This window comes from Phoenix dactylifera, chromosome 1, assembly GCF_009389715.1.
Source record: "Phoenix dactylifera cultivar Barhee BC4 chromosome 1, palm_55x_up_171113_PBpolish2nd_filt_p, whole genome shotgun sequence".
Taxonomy (NCBI): Eukaryota; Viridiplantae; Streptophyta; class Magnoliopsida; order Arecales; family Arecaceae; genus Phoenix; species Phoenix dactylifera.
Genome location: NC_052392.1, coordinates 7,839,923 through 7,858,316, shown reverse-complemented (window position 1 = coordinate 7,858,316; position 18,394 = coordinate 7,839,923). Strand labels below are relative to the sequence as shown.

Genomic DNA, 18,394 nt, shown 5'->3' with positions numbered 1-18,394 from the left:
TATGTGATGTGCGAAATCGGCTTACTTTGTTTTAGCTAACCCATTACCCCATGAATTATGCAATGTCTTAGACGTTCAAATCACATTTAAAGTCTAGGATCTATATCATTACTTAATTCATAATTAAGTATATTGCATTATTCATGTCTTATCTTTGTTTTGCATGCTCCATAACTTTAAATTCTTAAAACACTTTTAAGATTCAAGTTAATCATGCAAACAAACATGTTCATTCATCATAAGAATAACATAATGAAATAATATAATCAGTTTACATCATATGTAAAAGATCACATCTTGCATAGATATTTGATATCACAAAGAACCTGGACGGGCTCTGATACCACTGATGGTGTGCGTGTAGAGGGCTAAGCATGAATTTCAAAAAAAATTTATGCAGAAAGAACGGGTTAAACATTTTAACCCAAAACATGCTTGATATTTTAAATATTTTGACTCTGGTACCAGTCGAAGACAGTCTTCAACTGCACATCACATGTGGCGCGGGCTCAGTCCCAATACATAGGGTGACACCCGCACGTGCCTATCAAAGCACTCATCATATAAGCCCCCGGGTGGAGAGCCACGCTTCGTCACACGATCACACGTGAGAGTTTCCGAAAATCGGATAGTCTCCACTAATCCTTTGCTTTGACACCAAATATCACAAAGCCCTCAGATCCCGAGAATTGTGTGATTCAAATAAATATGCATAAATCACAACTTCTTTTGATTTGAAAATTGAGATCATATCTCAACCGTAAAAGAGATCAGATCTTTTACCTTTAGAAGGAGGTTCTTTCAAGGATGTTTCGCAGCCGCACAAGCGTCCGGCCTCGATGACTCATCCACGCAAAGCTCCGGAATGATCAGCTTTCCGGGGAGTGCTAGCTCGCAGGGAGGCAGAAGGTTGGCTGAAAGGGAGAAGAAGGAAGAAGATGGACCTTCACAGCTCAAGAACTCCTTCTTGGGTTTTCACCTTCAGAACTACTCTCTCCTCTCACTCTCTTTCTCTGGTGCTCTTGATGTGTTAAGAAGAAGGAAGAGGGGTGGCCTATTTATAGGCCAAGAAGAGGGTGAGGTGTCCCTATGAGGTGTCCGATGAGGTGTCCTGCCAGGACATATGTCACACATGCAAGCAAAAGAGGTGTCCTGCTCCGCCACGTGTCACGCATGCAAAGGGGTGAGGTGGCCTGGAGGGCGATATCATGGATGACCTCATGAGGCAGATGAGGTCATGGATGACATCAAGAGGAGTGTGAGGTATCCAGGCCCGCCACGTGTCACGCATGCAAGTAAAAGAGGTGTCCTGCTCCGCCACGTGTCACGCATGCAAGCAAAAGAGGTGTCCTGCTCCGCCACATATCACGTATGCAAAGGGGTGAGGTGGCTGGGATGTGGGTCCCACATACAGTATGTGGGTCTCATAAATGCAGGACGTGGGTCCCACATACAGTATGTGGGTCCCACCTAGGCAGGACGTGGGTCCCACATACAGTGTGTGGGTCCCACATAGGAAAGGAAGTCATAGTCATACTTGGATCATAATTGATTTTGATCCAATTTGACTCAAGCCAAATCTGATTTGGTTGGGGGCAAATTAGACATTTTCACCAAACCAATTTTGGTGTCAATTACGGTTTTACCAATTTCAAATCATATTTGAATTTGGTCAAGCCCAATCTCTATTACTCAATCAAATTGAGTCTAATCAGTGATCCAATCACCAATTAACTTCTCCAAGCAATAATTGCTTAGGACAATCAGTCAATCACATTGACTATTTTACCTCTAGACAATTCTCAATCGTCAATCGACCATTTGATCAATCCAGAAACTTCTAAGCGTGTGACCTCACAGGTTCGAACCTAAATCGGTAGTACAAGAACACTTCTTGCACTAATCGAAGTAACCATCTAGCAATGGGATCCGACGATCGGATAGGCCGAATAGATGCAAAGCAACATTCTAGAACCTATGGACTATGGTTACCGCATAATTTATCCTTTTGACAAAAAAATGCCCAGGGTGGGTTCAGAGTCTGTCTACCCTGAAACGATCCATCCGGAAATATGTTTTAATTCAATAAGTCAAGTAATAGTGATTTGACTTTTCCTGGCCAGGGTCTACTTAATTGAAAACACAAGGCATTCACCCTTATTTCTAAGGGAGGTCAATCCCATCTTGATCTGCAACTGACTACCACAAGTACTTGACTGGACCCAGAAATCTTCCGTCGCTGGATTAGAAATTCAGGTAGTCCGGCACCAAAGTACAGTGAGTTACTTGCAAGCCACCGGTTGCAATCTCAGGTCTAAAGGATACATATACCCATATCCACTCGGAACAACTCTTGACAAGAAAGAGTCCGTCAATTGGTCACGTTCAGTGAACGTACACTACCATTCACCTGTATACCATACTAGTATCTCTATACTCTTTGGTTTGGAAAACAACCAACAAATATGATACACAATGACCTACGCCTGATAATACTATCGTCCTATTAATAGTATATCATACGGTCATGAATATTTAAGGATCTGTATGACAAAATCATATTTCATTACACAAAGCAGTCCTAAGGACTTCATCACATCGGAGTTTGTGAAGATGTTCTGGTGATGAATAAATACCATGTTATTTATAATTGATTCAAATATATTTACAATCAACAATTGATTGGATTTAGGATACAATTCCCAACAACAATGATTATTCGCTAGATAGATCTTAGATATTTATATATGATCAAGGAACCTAAATAATATCTTTCGGCTAGCTATTTTGGGTGAAATCTTGGGCTGTGACACTTATTATGATAGCCTCATCAACAATAGGATTCAATTTCATAGCCTCCTCGCTAATGATAGGAATTTATTTCTAATTGTGCACTAAATTATGCAATGTTGATCGTGTACATACCGACTTTTGTTAACAAAGTTAAATGAAATAAAAAGAAAATATTACTAATTGGATTTTAAATGTTTAGATTTTTAAAATTAGCTTTTCTGTTGAGTCGGCATTTAGTGTGGGGCTTAGCCGACTAGCCTTTCTAGTCTAAATTCATCCCAAAATTGGTCCACGATTATTAGGTCTAGCTGCAATTTCCTATAACCTTTGTCCTAAATTTGTTCTTCGAGTGTCCATGTCAAGGCCCAACATTTAGAGCTATTAGTGGCTTTGAGTTTGATCCTCTAGCCGATATCTCCAACTTGACCCATTGACGCCCTTTAGTTTGGCATACATGATGAGTAAAGCGTTAACTAAAACATGGTTCTTAAAATATTTCTTTTAATACAAAAATCTATCTTTTAATATATTCCTTGAAATAAGATTTAGTCAGTACGTTTTATGACGTACTACTAGCATGGTGAAGCTTTCTCCTGTTACCTTCTTCATTCTTTCTTTTGTTTTTTTAGGTTCATGTTAAAACGAGGGGTTTCTTTTTTTTTTTTTTTGTCCATCTCTTTTCCACATCAGACTGTAGAAGATGCAATTCTTGTGAAATTTTTATAAAGAATTAAACTGAAACATAGAAAGAGGAACAGAAGAGAAATAGGGGAGGGTTTTCTTCTGAGGTTTATCATCTTCCAACAACAACATCATCCCAAGGTAACCTATCTTGACAATGCCATTGTCCTCTCAGAAAATCATAAACAGTTAGTTCTAAGCAATTTGTTTGTGTTTCTGCTTGATGTTTCTGGTTACCATGTCCTCGATGTTTCTGCTTCCAAAGATTACATTCTTGAATCTGATACACAGGAAGAAATATTTTCTTCCATTAAGAAGAGAAGATTGAGAAGGGGACATAATATTGCTTAGATTGAGAAGTGGGCATAATCTGATTCCATTATTTTCTTCCATCCTGTAAATGCCATACTTAAATTCACTTTCATTCTGGAAATGCCACAGTGAAACTGTAGGAAAACTATAATTCGAAAGAGAGGTTAGTGTTTCATGAGAAACCTAGAGAAGCAACGCGAATGGCAACAAGAATATCAGAGGCTCAGGCACTAGTAGAACCGATCTGCAAGCTGGTTAGGAGCCATAAGTCGCATTGCGAGGAGGTCGAATTGGTTAAAGCTTATTGACACTCTTAAGGGATTGGTCGATGGTAGTAGGAGAACATTGATGTGTGAGGTGTGAAGCAATGAAGAGATGAATATGAAATCAGTGCCAAGGATTTGTAAACAGGCAATGACCATAGAGTTGAAATGCCATGAAATGGTTAAAACCTCAGTAAAAGAACCTTGAGAAGCACAGGTTGGTCTTTGAGAATGCAAGGATTTCGAAGCAGCCTAGAAATAAGATTGCTGCTTACTGGCATCCCAGGTCAAATAGCTGGTGCATGGATGATTAGGAAATAAATTAGCATGTTCAGATTAAGAAGCAACAAGTCATCAAGTTTGAAAAGCAAAGAGAATAATGAGGGACTGATGAAGAAGTAAAATGTGTTAAAACTTTCAGATGTGTCAATCACTTGTCTAGCAAAACAATCCAATAAATATTAGAGGATGACCAACTTTCCCAATAAATATTAGAGAACGACCAACCTTAATAATGGGAGGCAGAAAGCCACAATAATACAAGATTGGAAGATGGACTATTAACTTCCATTAAGTTGAGGAACAATTGACCAGTGTTAGAACTAGGAAGGTAACATTAAAAAGAAGTTGAGGGAGCCTTAAATAGAAGAAATGGGTCAATATGGGAAATTTGAAATACATGGGTGTGTAGGATGTCACCAATATGATAAGCAATAAGAACAATTTAGTGAAGTTAGTGCATTAACCATAAATGACAATGGGCAGGGAAACCAAAAAACCAGAATATCAAGGAAGGACCTCAAGCATACAAGAATGATGAACCATGAAACAAAATGTGGATATATAAGAATATAATGGATAAATATCAAAGGCATAAAAATACATCAAAAAATGGGGTGAATTCAACTCAGAATAACTTCTGCTTGAACTGAAGAACTTCGAGAACAAACAAATTGGGTAAATGGTCATTTTCATGAAATGATCTTTCAAACTGAATGGACGATAAACCCTAAGAAGGTGAACTATCAAAGATGTGGTTCGGCAAAAACAGAGGATTAGCTTTAACTTCCTGGGAGGGCCAAAAGGAGCATACTTGAGGTCAATTCTGATATGTATGCCAATCAAATGAACTCATTTGAATTGAAAAACAATAGGAAGAATAATAGGAACAGTTAAAACCACAAAGAAAGCATAATTGAAAAAGGAAAGGACAGCCAAAATGTTATAGAGATCCTAAGAGAAGAAACACCAAAAGAAGTCTTAACTGAAGCTAAAAATCCTAAAAGAGGATCTAAGAAACATTTTGTTAAAAAATGGAAGCAAATATAGATTTATCATTAATCAAATGAACTTCAGTGGAACTCAAAACCAAAACTAGCCTCTCAGATAACAGCACACCAGACCTTGTGCTGATGATGTAAGCTAGCTAGTGAAGAAGTGGATGGCTGTAGAAAGTATCTAAGTACCAAGCCCATTGCAAATAAAGAGGAAGTTCTTAAATGATTCAAATGGGCAGTTCACAAGAAAAAATAAACATAAATTGGATATGAGCATAGTTTGAAATCCTAGATTTAAGAATCATTCAACTTAATTATGAAAATTTCAAAAGGATCTATATTCTTTTTAACAGAAATAGTCCACTTCAGACCTTGCAAGACTTTTATGCCCCAACTATCAGATAAATGCACAAATTTATCCTAGTTGACAGATGCACATATGATAGAAGCCAATGCATACTTCTAAATGGTCAAACAAGTTGTTGCAGTAGCAGAAGCATAATGGTCCAATAAAATTCAAAATGGATTGTCATAACTAAAAATATGGTCCCTTTCTGCAAATTCTATAATTAAGATATTCTTTATGAGATATCCCTTTATCAATGCCGAATAATATCCTTCTATTAGCTAGAATTAGATGAGAGCAAGACTACAAGGGAAAATTTAAGGCCCTTCAAGTTGGTCCGGAATTCTAAGTTTGGTCCCCTGATGGCATAATTTCTAACCACTGAGCAACAATCACTCACCAATTTTCTGAGGTACCTATAGGTGTAGCACAAAGAATTGCAAGTTGTGCTTGTGCCTGTCAAGGGTTGGCATGGTAAGACACCATGCCACATTTTGTCACAACTTGTCATGCAAAAGAACAAAATGGTATATAAGTTTGAAAAGAAAATTCTTAATTGTCACACCAATATATGCTGCTTTATTTATCCTTTCTAAAATTAATCCAGTTTTAGTTGTTCAATATTAGTGTATATCTTAAACAAATGAATGTAGATTTCAATATCTTGTTAAAAGTCTATGATTGTAAAGCATCATAGAGTTTTATACATGTATATCACATGGTTTCAGAGTAATTTGTTACAAGCTAAAGTTACACACACACACACACTGACAACACAAATTATCTCGAAATTCATGATAGAGACCAATATTTTGTAGGAGTTTTTAGACATCTTGAAACATATGATTGCCTTCTAGGGGTTGATAGGATCTGTCTTGAAGGGGACTCAGCTACGGTGATCGAGAAAAATATAAGACGAGGACCAATGGGAGCATGGACACCCGCTATTCAATGACATTTGCAGGCTGGTGAGAGATTGCGGCTCCTTTCAAGCCGTTCATGTATACCGAAAGGTAAACAGGGCAGCAGACTGGGTCGTCTCATTTGTTGCTCAGCATTCAGAAAATGTTCTTTGGACATATATGCAGTTGCCCCTCCACCTTTACGCCATCTTCTTTCTCTTGACTTTGTTGGTTGTACTCACGCAAGAGCTGTATGCACAGCCGTTGTACTCAAAGAAAAAAAAAACATATGATTGCTTTCAAGCTCTCTATATACATGGCATGATTATTACAATATAGACAATTAGAAAAATAGTAAAAAGAAAAGATTCAAAAATTTCAAGCCATTGTGACAGATATATCCAAAAGATGTTGTATATAACTAATAAAAGAATCAACTACCTAAATCCTTTTGAAACTTAGATATTCAGCTCATACACTTTGGATTCCAATAGTAGGATGAATACTAATGATTGAAATAAAAAACCCTGTAATTCAGTACAAAGATGCTATGATTTATTTGACATGTCCACCCTGCTATGCAGAAGTCATATTGTATGCTTTTTTTAATAATGATAAGACCATCACACTGAAAAAAAAAACATGCACCAGGAATACAGTCATCAACAAATCTAAAAGAATAATTGGATGGCAAAATATCCTTATAAATAACCTCGATAAAATTTGAACAGCTGAAAGGATGAAATCACAAGTCCTGATAAAACAGGATAAGATGTATAATCTTGCTAAAAAGATGAAAGACTTAAAACATAAAACTTGTGCCAGTAAAACTGCAGTTGAACGAGAGAATGCCAGGGAGCACACATAAATAGCAGCGAGGAATTAAAATCCGAACACAGAACCCAGTGGACGTAGATTATGCCAGGTAATATTGTGTTCCATAAAAAAGAAAATCAGTAAACATTATTCCTGATATTCAGATCTTAAGACAATTATCAACAAAAGGAAGAAAATCATGAGAACTGGAAAATGATGACTAGAAGAAGACTAATCTATTCCCAAACTAGCAATGGCAATAGGAGCTCATGACAAAAGATAGTTATTAGGCTAGTCTTGTGAATGAGTCTAACATTTTCCTATCGATGAGAAAGTTTCTAGCAACAAGTGAACAACATTTAACGTGACCATAAAGTAATCGAAGATGAAGGCGTAGAGAGAGTACTGAAGGAATATTATTATGCAGATTCCAGAAGGAGAGAGTAGAAGAGAAGCACAGTTATGTCATGAATACAATGAAAAATCTGAAAACCTGACATTCTCAAGTATATTATGTCAAAAAGCACCATAGTTGAGAAGAAATCTCCATAGCATCCAGGAAATGATCACCGTGCTCCCTTCAGCTGACCGAGAAGATGTGAAATCAGCTAGATTTCTCAAATAAAAGTGAAGGAACAGCAACCAGTTCCTGTATTATATTTGCCAATAAACTATAACCAAATAAAACTCATACATCAAGTTTTACTTTCACCGTGAACTTTCTATGCATTATGTATCCTAAGAAGACAGAATCGGTGAAAAGAATTTGTGATTGTCATACCATCTACAAGATTAAGGCAGAGGGAACACTTAACTGCAATCTGTCCATGACTGCTGCAACTATCTTTCCTGGCACCACATGAATTAGTTCTCATTTTTAGAAGTGAATTGACTGAAACGATACTCTCTTTCCACCTCACTAATAAGATTTTTTAAAAAAAATCATGTCATATGATCTCTAACGTAGAGCTGGTCATTTAGGCTCCATGAATATATATATATATATATATATATAGGATAACTTTCTTATTGCATGCATGATGGATCTAGTAACCAAAGGTAATGATAATTAATGATCAAAATACAAGTTTGGGCCACAGAATATTTTGCATTAAGGATCTCGATGCCGTGAAGCATTTCTGTACAATTGAAATTACAGGCTTCAATTAAGAACTACATCGCGTATACCCAAAATAAAATAAATTAAGAACTACATCTATGTTTAAGTGCATGATGAGCCAACATTGAAATGGATTTACTAAGATTTGACGTTTCATACAAATCCTAGAGCAATGTTAGGACCAATATGAGCTTCAATAGTATAAAGAGAGAGATCATTTCTGGTTGGCAAAGTGATATGAATATTACATTAACCATTAGTGATGTTAACCAATTGACGATATTACAAAACAACTGATCTAGATGCAATGATGCATATTCTTCAATGATTGAAAGGAGCACCAAGTTAGTGCGTACCATATAAACAATTTATCTGCAAACTGAAGCATCATCAAGTTTAGATGGGTCAAAATTCCTAGTGGACAGAAAACAAACTAATAAGGTAACTCAGATGGGTGATATCTTGTAACAAACTAATAAGTGAGAAATGAAGTATTTTGGTAATGTCCAATGTAGAGACTAGGCATTATGTGGCATATAAATATGTGGGATTTTGAGATTGAAGTTTCTTCAAAATGAGAGAGCTCATTGCTAAGGTTGCATTGAAACCATGCAGTGACAAACACTCTGTAGATCATACAACAAAAAATCCTACATATTATGGATAACCAAAATATAGTGAGGTTGCCATTCATTTCATCCAGAAGAAGGTGACTGCAAAGAGGCTGTTCATTCTGACATCGAATCTGAAAACCTTTCCATATAACATATTTAAAGGAGACCTGAACTAAAAATAATAAGCTAAGTGCTCGTCCAAACTTGAATGCCATAATCCAAACCAACATGCTCGCAGTTGCAAGAGATTATGGAGTTTGATCTATGAAATGTAAATAAAAGCAAAGTAATATTACATTGTTAGCATTCTATTATAATGGCTCACTCCAAATACAATTGAAGGTAACATGAGTAACTCCAAATACAGTTGAAGGTAACATGAGTAACTAGCACTGGCTAATGTTTAATTTTGTCAGTTGGACACTTCAGGAGGATAGGTAGCATTTCGTTAAAAAAAGAAAGGCGCACAGCTAGATCATTTCTATCAACTTTTCCCCTTCAATCATTTCTATCATTTCTCTCGTTCTTCCTCCTTTGTCCGCTCTCTTCTTTCTACCTATTCTTCACAGCCTTAAGGCTAAAATGGGAGTCGAGAGATCAAGATCGGAACATTAGGGGAACTTTACATCAGAGGAAAATTTTCAGAGTCGAACCTACAAGGTTTCTTGTAAATAAGATATGTGCATATCCAAGATGATTGAGGACTGAGATTCGAGAAACCATAGTAAAAAATATAGTCCTATTGTACAAAGCCATTTTATACCATTCCACTTCCTATTTCAATAGAACACTTCATATGTTGTTTTGTAAGGAAAAGAGTACTCTTTAGACTGCAATGATAATAATCAGCCAATAGATAATTAAGCAAAACAGAGCACCGTAAACACAAGATCCTTCTGGATTCAACACAAGTTTTTGTAATTTGAGCAAACAGCAATTGCATTAAATCAAACTCCGAGCTGCAAACGGAAGAATGTAAACAAAATGAGAAACTGGTCTACAGCGAGACAAATTCCCTCAAAAATTACACTGGTGGTTTAATGCTTTAAAGTGTTACATTTAGTCATGTATATGGAATGCGGAAAAAAAGAAAGGCAATTCTCGTCAGAAGCAAATAAAAAAAATATGGTACACTAAACTCTCTCTCAAATGTTGGGGGACTAAAGATTCAGATTGCCATCCTATTTACAACAGAAAGCCACAACCTGAAATCAGAAACCGAAAAATTCATATCCAGAGGCAATGCAGGGCATGCATACCGGGAAGCCCCTTCGGCGAGCAGAAATGGCCTCCTTTCATCAAGCTCGCAGCATCCTCCTCTATCAATGCGAGCAGCGATCACACCACCTCTGAACCATCAGAATTTGCATCATCATTCGCGGAGTTAAACGTCTGGTAGCCAGCAAAAGTTGATAGCTGACCCGAGCCGCTGCTGCTCGCCGATTTCTCAATGTCCTCCCTGCTTGCCATAATGGAAATCGGGCGGTCCGGTATCGAAGGAACATCCAGATCAGTTTCCAAGATCTTGACAATCTGATCCATTGTAGGCCTCGCATGCAACTGAGGATGGGTAGAGAGGACAGCAACAAGGACATACTTCTCCAACACCTCCTTGGAGCTCAATTCCTCCATGCCTTCCTCGATGACATCCAAGGTCCTCCCTTTCCGCACCAGGGACCAAGCCCAGTCGGTGACAAGAAAAGCCTGCCCCTCGCCCAATGAAACGAACGCCTTCTTCCCACTCAACAGCTCGAGCAGCACAACTCCAAAGCTGAAAACATCACTCTTCTCGGTCAATTGGCCATACAGAGCATACTCGGGAGCCACATAACCGAGAGTCCCGGCGACCATGGTGCTCACATGCGACATCCCCTCCGGCGCAAACCTCGCCAGGCCAAAGTCGGCGACCATCGGCTCGAAGCTGTCGTCCAGCAGAATGTTGCTCGCCTTGATGTCCCTGTGAATTATCGCCGGCTGAGCTCCGTAATGGAGATATGCCAATCCCCGCGCCGTCCCTACAGCAATCCTCTGCCTCGCGGGCCAGCTCAGCCGAGCAACGCCCGAGCCGAAGAGATGGTCATGGAGGCTCCCGTTCCGCATCAAATCGCAGACAATGATCCTCTGGTGGCCCTCCAAGGGGGTGGTCGCCGTGCAGTAGCCCCTCAACGCGACCAGGTTCACATGTCGAACACTTGCAATCACCTCGACCTCATGGGCGAAGCTGGCGTCCCCGGCAGCCGAGCAGTTCTTGAACCGCTTCAGCGCGACCTCGGACCCGTCCGGCAGCGTCCCCTTGTAGACATTCCCGTACCCACCCCGCCCGATTATGCTGTCCCGCGAGAAGTTCTTGGTCGCCTCCTTGATCTCGTCGAAGGTGAACTTGATCAGCGTCGTGCTCGCACCGATCGACTCCATCGCCTTCGACGGCCCGCTCTCCGGCCTCATCGATTTCCTCCTCCGCCTGCGCAGCCGCTCCCGGCGCCGTCTTCGAAGCCACCAAGCGGCCAGCACGGCTAGCAGCACGACGACGAGGCAGCCGGCGGCGACGCCGAAGATCCAGGCGTTCGAACTGCCGCCGGAGGAGGATGACTGAGAGTTCAGGAGGAAGATGCAGTAGGCGGTGTCGTTATCGGTGGGGCCGAAGCGGTTGACGACGCCGGCGGCGTAGATGAAGGTGTAGGCGGTGCAGTCGGTGACGTTGCCGTAGTCGGGGCCGGGGAGGTAGGCGGCCTTGACGCGATTGAGGCTGGTGGTGCAGGCGGTGCAGGAGGGGACGGCGTGGAGGGACTGGTTGCAGTTCTGGTCCATGTCGCGGAGGCCGGAGGCCGGCACGACGGCCTCGAATTCGGCGCGGGAGGTAAGGTTCATGCAGCCCTCGGAGATCCAGGAGGGCTGGAAGCCGCAGGAGGAGGGGAGGGAGAAGGAGGAGGGTACGAGGGGGCGGAGGATAGAGTTCAAGGAGGACCAGCAGGCGTCGGCGGAGGCGGCGGGCGGGACGAAGAGGCCGGCGGTGCGGAGGTACTCGGCCTGGACCAGATGGAAGGCCACGACGGCGAAGGTGCACCGGGAGCTGGTGTCCGAGCCGGCATCCGCGTTGGTGATGAACTTCTGGAGGATCGAGAAGTCTAGAGGGCATGAAGAGTTCTGAGAGCGGACCAAGCCAAGGAGGAGACACCAAGAGAGGAAGAAGACGGAGATAGGAAGAGACGTCATTGATGAAGGAGAAATGAATGAGTACTCTTTCCTGCTTCTCTCTGTTACTATGGGTGCTGGAGAAGTTCTTCTTTTTCTCCCCATTATTGATGGATGGAGCCTGCGAGATGCTGAGTTTTTAGTTGTTTAGGTGGTGACGAGGGGTTGAGGGCATTCTATTTTATTATAATTTGTCTTGCTGCAAGTCATAGAGGCGGCGGATGGGGAGAGGTTTGCAGGAGCTGGAAGAAAACGAAGAGAGAGAGCAGGAGAGTTCGAGGAAGGAGGGGTAGAGAGAAAAGAGAGGAGAGAGAGTGGAATTATCTTGTTTGGCGGCGGGCTTGGCGCGAGGGGAGGGGAATTGTGCGACCGGCGAACGCTGCCCGCAGCCACAGGGCGAGAAGTCAGGCTGCCGTGGCGATCTCTGTCGGATTATGACGTCAAAGACTTATAATCCGGAGCTAGTGAAGTTTTGAATGTGTGGACCGGAGTTGGGAAACTTGTTTGGTAGATGTTGGCCTTATTAGTCAATATATATGGAAAGAGAACTAGAATGGAAAACTCCATCTACTAGCTAAAGTTTTTGTTAGAATAATAGAATTGGTGCTTGGAAAATGTTATGGGTCTCCTAATATGTGCAACCAAATGTTCCTTGAGCAGCTAATACAAATATTTCCCATTAATTCCAGTGATTTATACCACCAAAAATAGGAGAAAAAAAGATTTAATGATAATTTTATTCTTCGTCGGCATAATTACAAATTTCTTGATATTTGAAATAATATGATATGTATAAAATATGGAGTCTCTAGTATTTACAAGGATACATGAAAGTTTATATAATAACCGATACTCTTGGATCACCTGGCAAGCATTTCATGTTTTCATGTTTGACAAACAAAATATACCTATTTGGTTAATTTGAATATGCGGAGAGAAATTAAGACGGTCTTGAATAACTTTTTTTAAAAAAGAAATAAATCTTTCTGAGCATAGATATAGCGTCCAATATGAGCCAAATTATAATTATAATTGTAATGAATGGCGGATTTTCTCTACCTTCCTCCCTCAATTATTACAATTAATTAGAATTTGTCATTCCTTACCACAAGACATATTCTTAAAGGTCGTATGCTCATGATTCTAAACTGTTGAAGGATTTGATCTCTACAACCAATTTTTCAGAGGAACCCTTCAAGATCTCACTTATATAATGTGAAAAGGGTGCCAAAGTGAGAATATAGAGGCATCGATGATCTCATATGTGTTCTGAAAACTTGAAACAAGTAGGATGTTAGTGTAAAAGAGATAGTAAGCAAACCAGAATGCTTCTGCTAATGGCCAGCCAGAGATTAGTCAGTTTCTTGAATGATTACTATGTATTTTATTATATTGTTGTCATTATAATTAAAAGAGTTGGCAGTGAGTTGACAAGATCATAATTTGAATTGGGATATGTTAGCACCGCAATGTATGAGCTTTAACCATTCCTAATTCGACCTAGTATTTGGTCAAAAGCCTCGAACCCATACTTGATCCATTTAAAGCTCGAGAAAAATTTACCCATATCCAAATGGATGAACCCTAAATACTTGCCCATACAAGATCAAGTCTATTTTTCAGGCAAGGTCAATTTTGACACCCCAAGTTAAATATACTATTATTTGTATTCATATAGAGTTACTTTGTTTTATTAGTGAAGATTTTCAAAGGGTTGCTATCATCATCATTATCATCTAAGCCTTTTCTTATCATTATAAAGGATTGGCTATGGAGCATAACTCTTATGCATCACTTGGTTAGGAATAAAGCAAATATAAGGCATGTAGTTAACCTCATGCCTTCCAGGCAACTTTGAAAAAATACACATGACCACAAGATGGTTATGTTGGTCAAATTTGCTTATTTCAAAAGGAACTATTCCAAGAAAAATATCCTAAGCTACTCTACATCTTTTATTCTTGCATAAAAATACCTATTCTAGAAATTATAGCCAAACAAAGCTTAGGAATCACCAGTGGCATTACTATTTGGTAGATATAACTAGCCCTAATTCTTTTTTTCTTATTTTCGAATAAAATGAGACCTCAGTTGAGAAGGCAACATGGAAAGATTTGCTAAATTTTATAATTATCAACTTGGCATGAAAACTCTAAAAAAATGTGCCTGAATTTTTATCTAAAGTAAATTTGCACATGAAAACTATGTGATCCAATACAACTAGGGTGATCAAATCCTTCTTTATAGCAATTTAAGATCATGCAACCAAAAAGTAATTCTTAAATGTTTACAAAAACCTGCTAAGAGACTAAACAGAGATGCGAGATAAAAATTTTTTGATATAAGGAATTGTGCTCATCACAAAGGCACGAGTAAGCCAAAGAGCTAAATGAAACACAGTCCTATGCATACATGTAAAGATAAGAAATAAGAATCATTGCTCGAAATTAGGCACCTGTAGGGTTCTGTAATCTTCAAGTTCAAAACAAAGGTTATATATAACACTCTTAGGATATGTTCTATACCATCCAAACCTAACATAAGGATCATCCAAGTTACTCACCTCTCCATGTTATGAGTGCTTCAAATCTATAGCCAATCACTGATGGAGGACATCACTAACATGGTATATCTCAAACATTAGGCAGGATGGTATAGCACGTATCCTAAGAAATGCTAAGAGCAAAGCTTGATATCATAGTGACCTAGTTTGGATTTTCATCCTCTGGTTACTGCAAGGAACCTTTCAAGACCATTCTTTTATAAGCACTTCTAATGCCTATAGAGGATTCTAGATAGATGCATATCTGTCAAGCATATTTTTTAAGATACAATTGGTAAAATGATTATGTGCTGCAAAGTAAAGTTCTAGATATGCTTGGTTGTCTCCATTAATGCATAATTAAATCAGTATCATGAACTTCAAAGGTTCATATTTTTCATGATGCGTATACGTTACTTATAGTTTCAAACAACAAAACTATGAAATTCGTCAAAATACAAATTATAAGCTGAATTGACCCAAATCTTGCATGATAAAGTTGACTTGATTTCAAATATTTTGGACCATATGGAGATGATTACTCATTCCAGGCTAAAAGATTACCATAACATGACTTATTTATTGATCTCCCTTTGTCCTATGATAGGAAAGATAATCTTTCGATTGAGACATCATAGAAGATGATATGGAGATGATTAATACTCATTTCAGGCTAAAAAAAAAAACCATAACATGACTTATTTAAATTTGATCTCCCTTTCTCCTATGATAGAAAAGATAATCTTTCGATCGAGACATCATAGAAGATGAAATAAAAAAGAAAAACTTTCTAACTCACTATAGAGAGTGCACCATGAGTCCATGAGCTAGGTCCATGCAAGCTTGCTTCTACCATAACAATATTAGGAGATAATGTATGAGGAATTGTATAAGGAGATGTCCAATGAACGTATGTGCCAAGGCATCATAAGCTTATTGTTTGTCACCTTGGTAAACATAGTCTCTGTAAAGTATGAAATTGTTACTGAATAAATGGCATATCACACAACTTTGTTTGATAAGTCAACACATTTAAAGCAAGTGGAATGTACTCTTAGAATACAGATATCTGATAAAACCCAATATACTTTTGAAAATGTTATTTGAAAGAAAAACCTAGACTCATGATTATAACTCCAGCACGTAAAATGCTTACGATAAGATCCATGTATTAAGGATTATGTAGATTATAGAGATCCTGGGTCCCCAATTTAAGGCCAAGGGTCCACCCTCAGGTAACCACGCTTTGGAGTCCTCCCATTTGTCCACTTGGTGGTCAATTATAGTGCTCCATTACATGATTGGTCAGGTGTTGTCTCCTAGATGGATCTTTCAAAGATGGCACACTCAAAGTGAACTTTCTGATGCCCTCTACCTTTCTTTGGAGCTAGAACTAGGTATGGCCCAAGCAAAATAGTACAATAACTTACATTTCTAAACCATCCCCTACTCTAGCTCTCTTCTATTTTAGGACTTATTTGTTTCACGGAAGAAGGAGACAGAATTTCAAATTTACTTGAAGTTTTTAAAATAGAGGCATGAGAAGAAGAGCTCAGAAGAATAAGATTTTTATATTTTATAGAGAAAAACTCATATAGAACTGAAAATTGGGATTTTTTTATTTCCAAAAGTATCCTTAAATTTTTAGATAAAATATAGTAAGATTTTTTTTATTAAAGATATAACAAGTATTTTACACAAATTTTTCAAAAAATAAATATTTAACTAAATAAAAATTATTCTAATATAAACTAAATATATAAAAATTATATTTTTCAAATATTAATTTTTAAAAAATATATATTTTAATAAAAAAATTGTTGGCAAACCAAATGGATCCTTGATATTATCCACCATGAGATGGAGGTTTCATGGTACAGTGCACAACCATCCCGCTTGTCAAAAAATAAGATCAAACCAAACTTCTTTATAAAAATCTATATGTAGATGCCTTTTTTTTTTTTTTTGGTCAAAATAGATGGCTTTGTCGAGGAACATTTAAATGACACCGCGTGCCAACCGGACACGAGAGACGAGACTAACAAATTATGTCATAATGTATACCACAATATATATATATATATATATATATATATATATATATATATATATATATATTAAAAAATATTCCACCTCGCAAGTCTTAAGCGGGTAGTCTCCACCAACTGCGCTAAGCCTCGTTTAAGTGTACGGATTCTCTCTTCTCACATGGCCATGGCCAAGTTGTACGTTGGACTCCGTAACATTTCTTTCATTAAATATATATATTGTCAATATCATCTACGGAGAATATATACATCGCCAGGACCCATCAAACTTATCTTTCTAACAACAGATTGATGTTGATATTTTTGAAAAATAAGGACCTACTCATTTGTGAGATCCGTAGACTGAATTTAGAAAGTGAACAGATACGGAAACGACCACTCACTGATTTGTAAGATCTATAGACTGATCTAAAAATTTACCTTTTTTCAAACAGCACATGTTTTGGAAGATGAACAGAGCAGCGGACTGAGTCGCCTCATTTGTAGCCCGGCACTCCAAGAAGTTTATCTGGATGACATTGACAGTTTAGCCCATTTTTTGTATTTTTTATTTTGTTTTAACTTGGCAGGATGTACTTATGTTGGAGCTATATAAAATATCGTTTTTATCAAAATAAATAAATAAATAAATAAGAATAAAAAAGAAAAAAATATTTATTTATTTATTTATTTATTTATTTATTTTTTATGGGAGGGGGAGCACATGATCATCATGGCAATTGTTTCCGATAATTTTGCAAGTAGCCTTTGGCCGGCCCGGGGGGTTGGCGTTTCCTGGCAACTTCCAAGCAACGAATAAAAAAATGGTTGCAAACTGAGCTTAAAGTATCTCAAGTTGGTCGGCTGTTGTGCCCCTCCTACGATGGTCATAGGCGACACACCTCTTGTTGTTGATGTGGTAGTTGTATTATGATGATGAGGACACTATTTAAAAATATCTTCCTTATGCTGATTCGTCTTAGGGGATGCCTTCTTTTATATTTTTTTTAATTAAAAAAAGGAGATTCATCGTAGCCGTTCGTTATTGGTGATTGTATTGGGAAAATTATCTTAACCAGCCAGCCTAATTCAAACTTGCACTACTTGATTCATAACCTCTAAGGATTCAGGCTAGAGGGGGATGTTTAGTTGATTCAAAATGGAATTGAACTGAGTTCTTGCATAGTCCAATTTAAGAGAGAAAAATAGAAGGCCCCAAGGAGGAGCTGAAACCAATTAGGGTGAGGACTTTCCTGCAGTTCTAGCTCAATACGTTATAGCAGATGCAAGGGGCATTCCCTTCATTCGGGTGTAAAGATTTCCTCTCCCTAGTACCAGGGACTTTAGTAAATTGGCTCCTGCTCGGCCCACTTACGCAAATCCAAACAGGCCATTAGCTGGGTTGAAGCAGGTCATTTTGGGTTGGATTGAGCGAGATTACGGTGGGTTGGATTGAGTTGGGCAATGTTGTGTTGTTTAGGGTGAGGATTGATTTAAGTTGGAGAAAAT

At 38.6% G+C, this 18,394-nt stretch overlaps 1 protein-coding gene across 1 annotated transcript; it reads right to left on the bottom strand.

Annotated features, from left to right (window-relative positions):
* Nucleotides 1-10,066: 10,066 nt before the first annotated feature.
* LOC103707538 (probable LRR receptor-like serine/threonine-protein kinase RKF3) lies at nucleotides 10,067-12,789 on the bottom strand. Its single transcript, XM_008792068.4, has one exon. The coding sequence runs from the start codon at nucleotides 12,419-12,421 to the stop codon at nucleotides 10,463-10,465; it is 1,959 nt and encodes a 652-aa protein (XP_008790290.1). The 5' UTR covers nucleotides 12,422-12,789; the 3' UTR covers nucleotides 10,067-10,462.
* Between the last annotated feature and the right edge of the window lie 5,605 nt (nucleotides 12,790-18,394).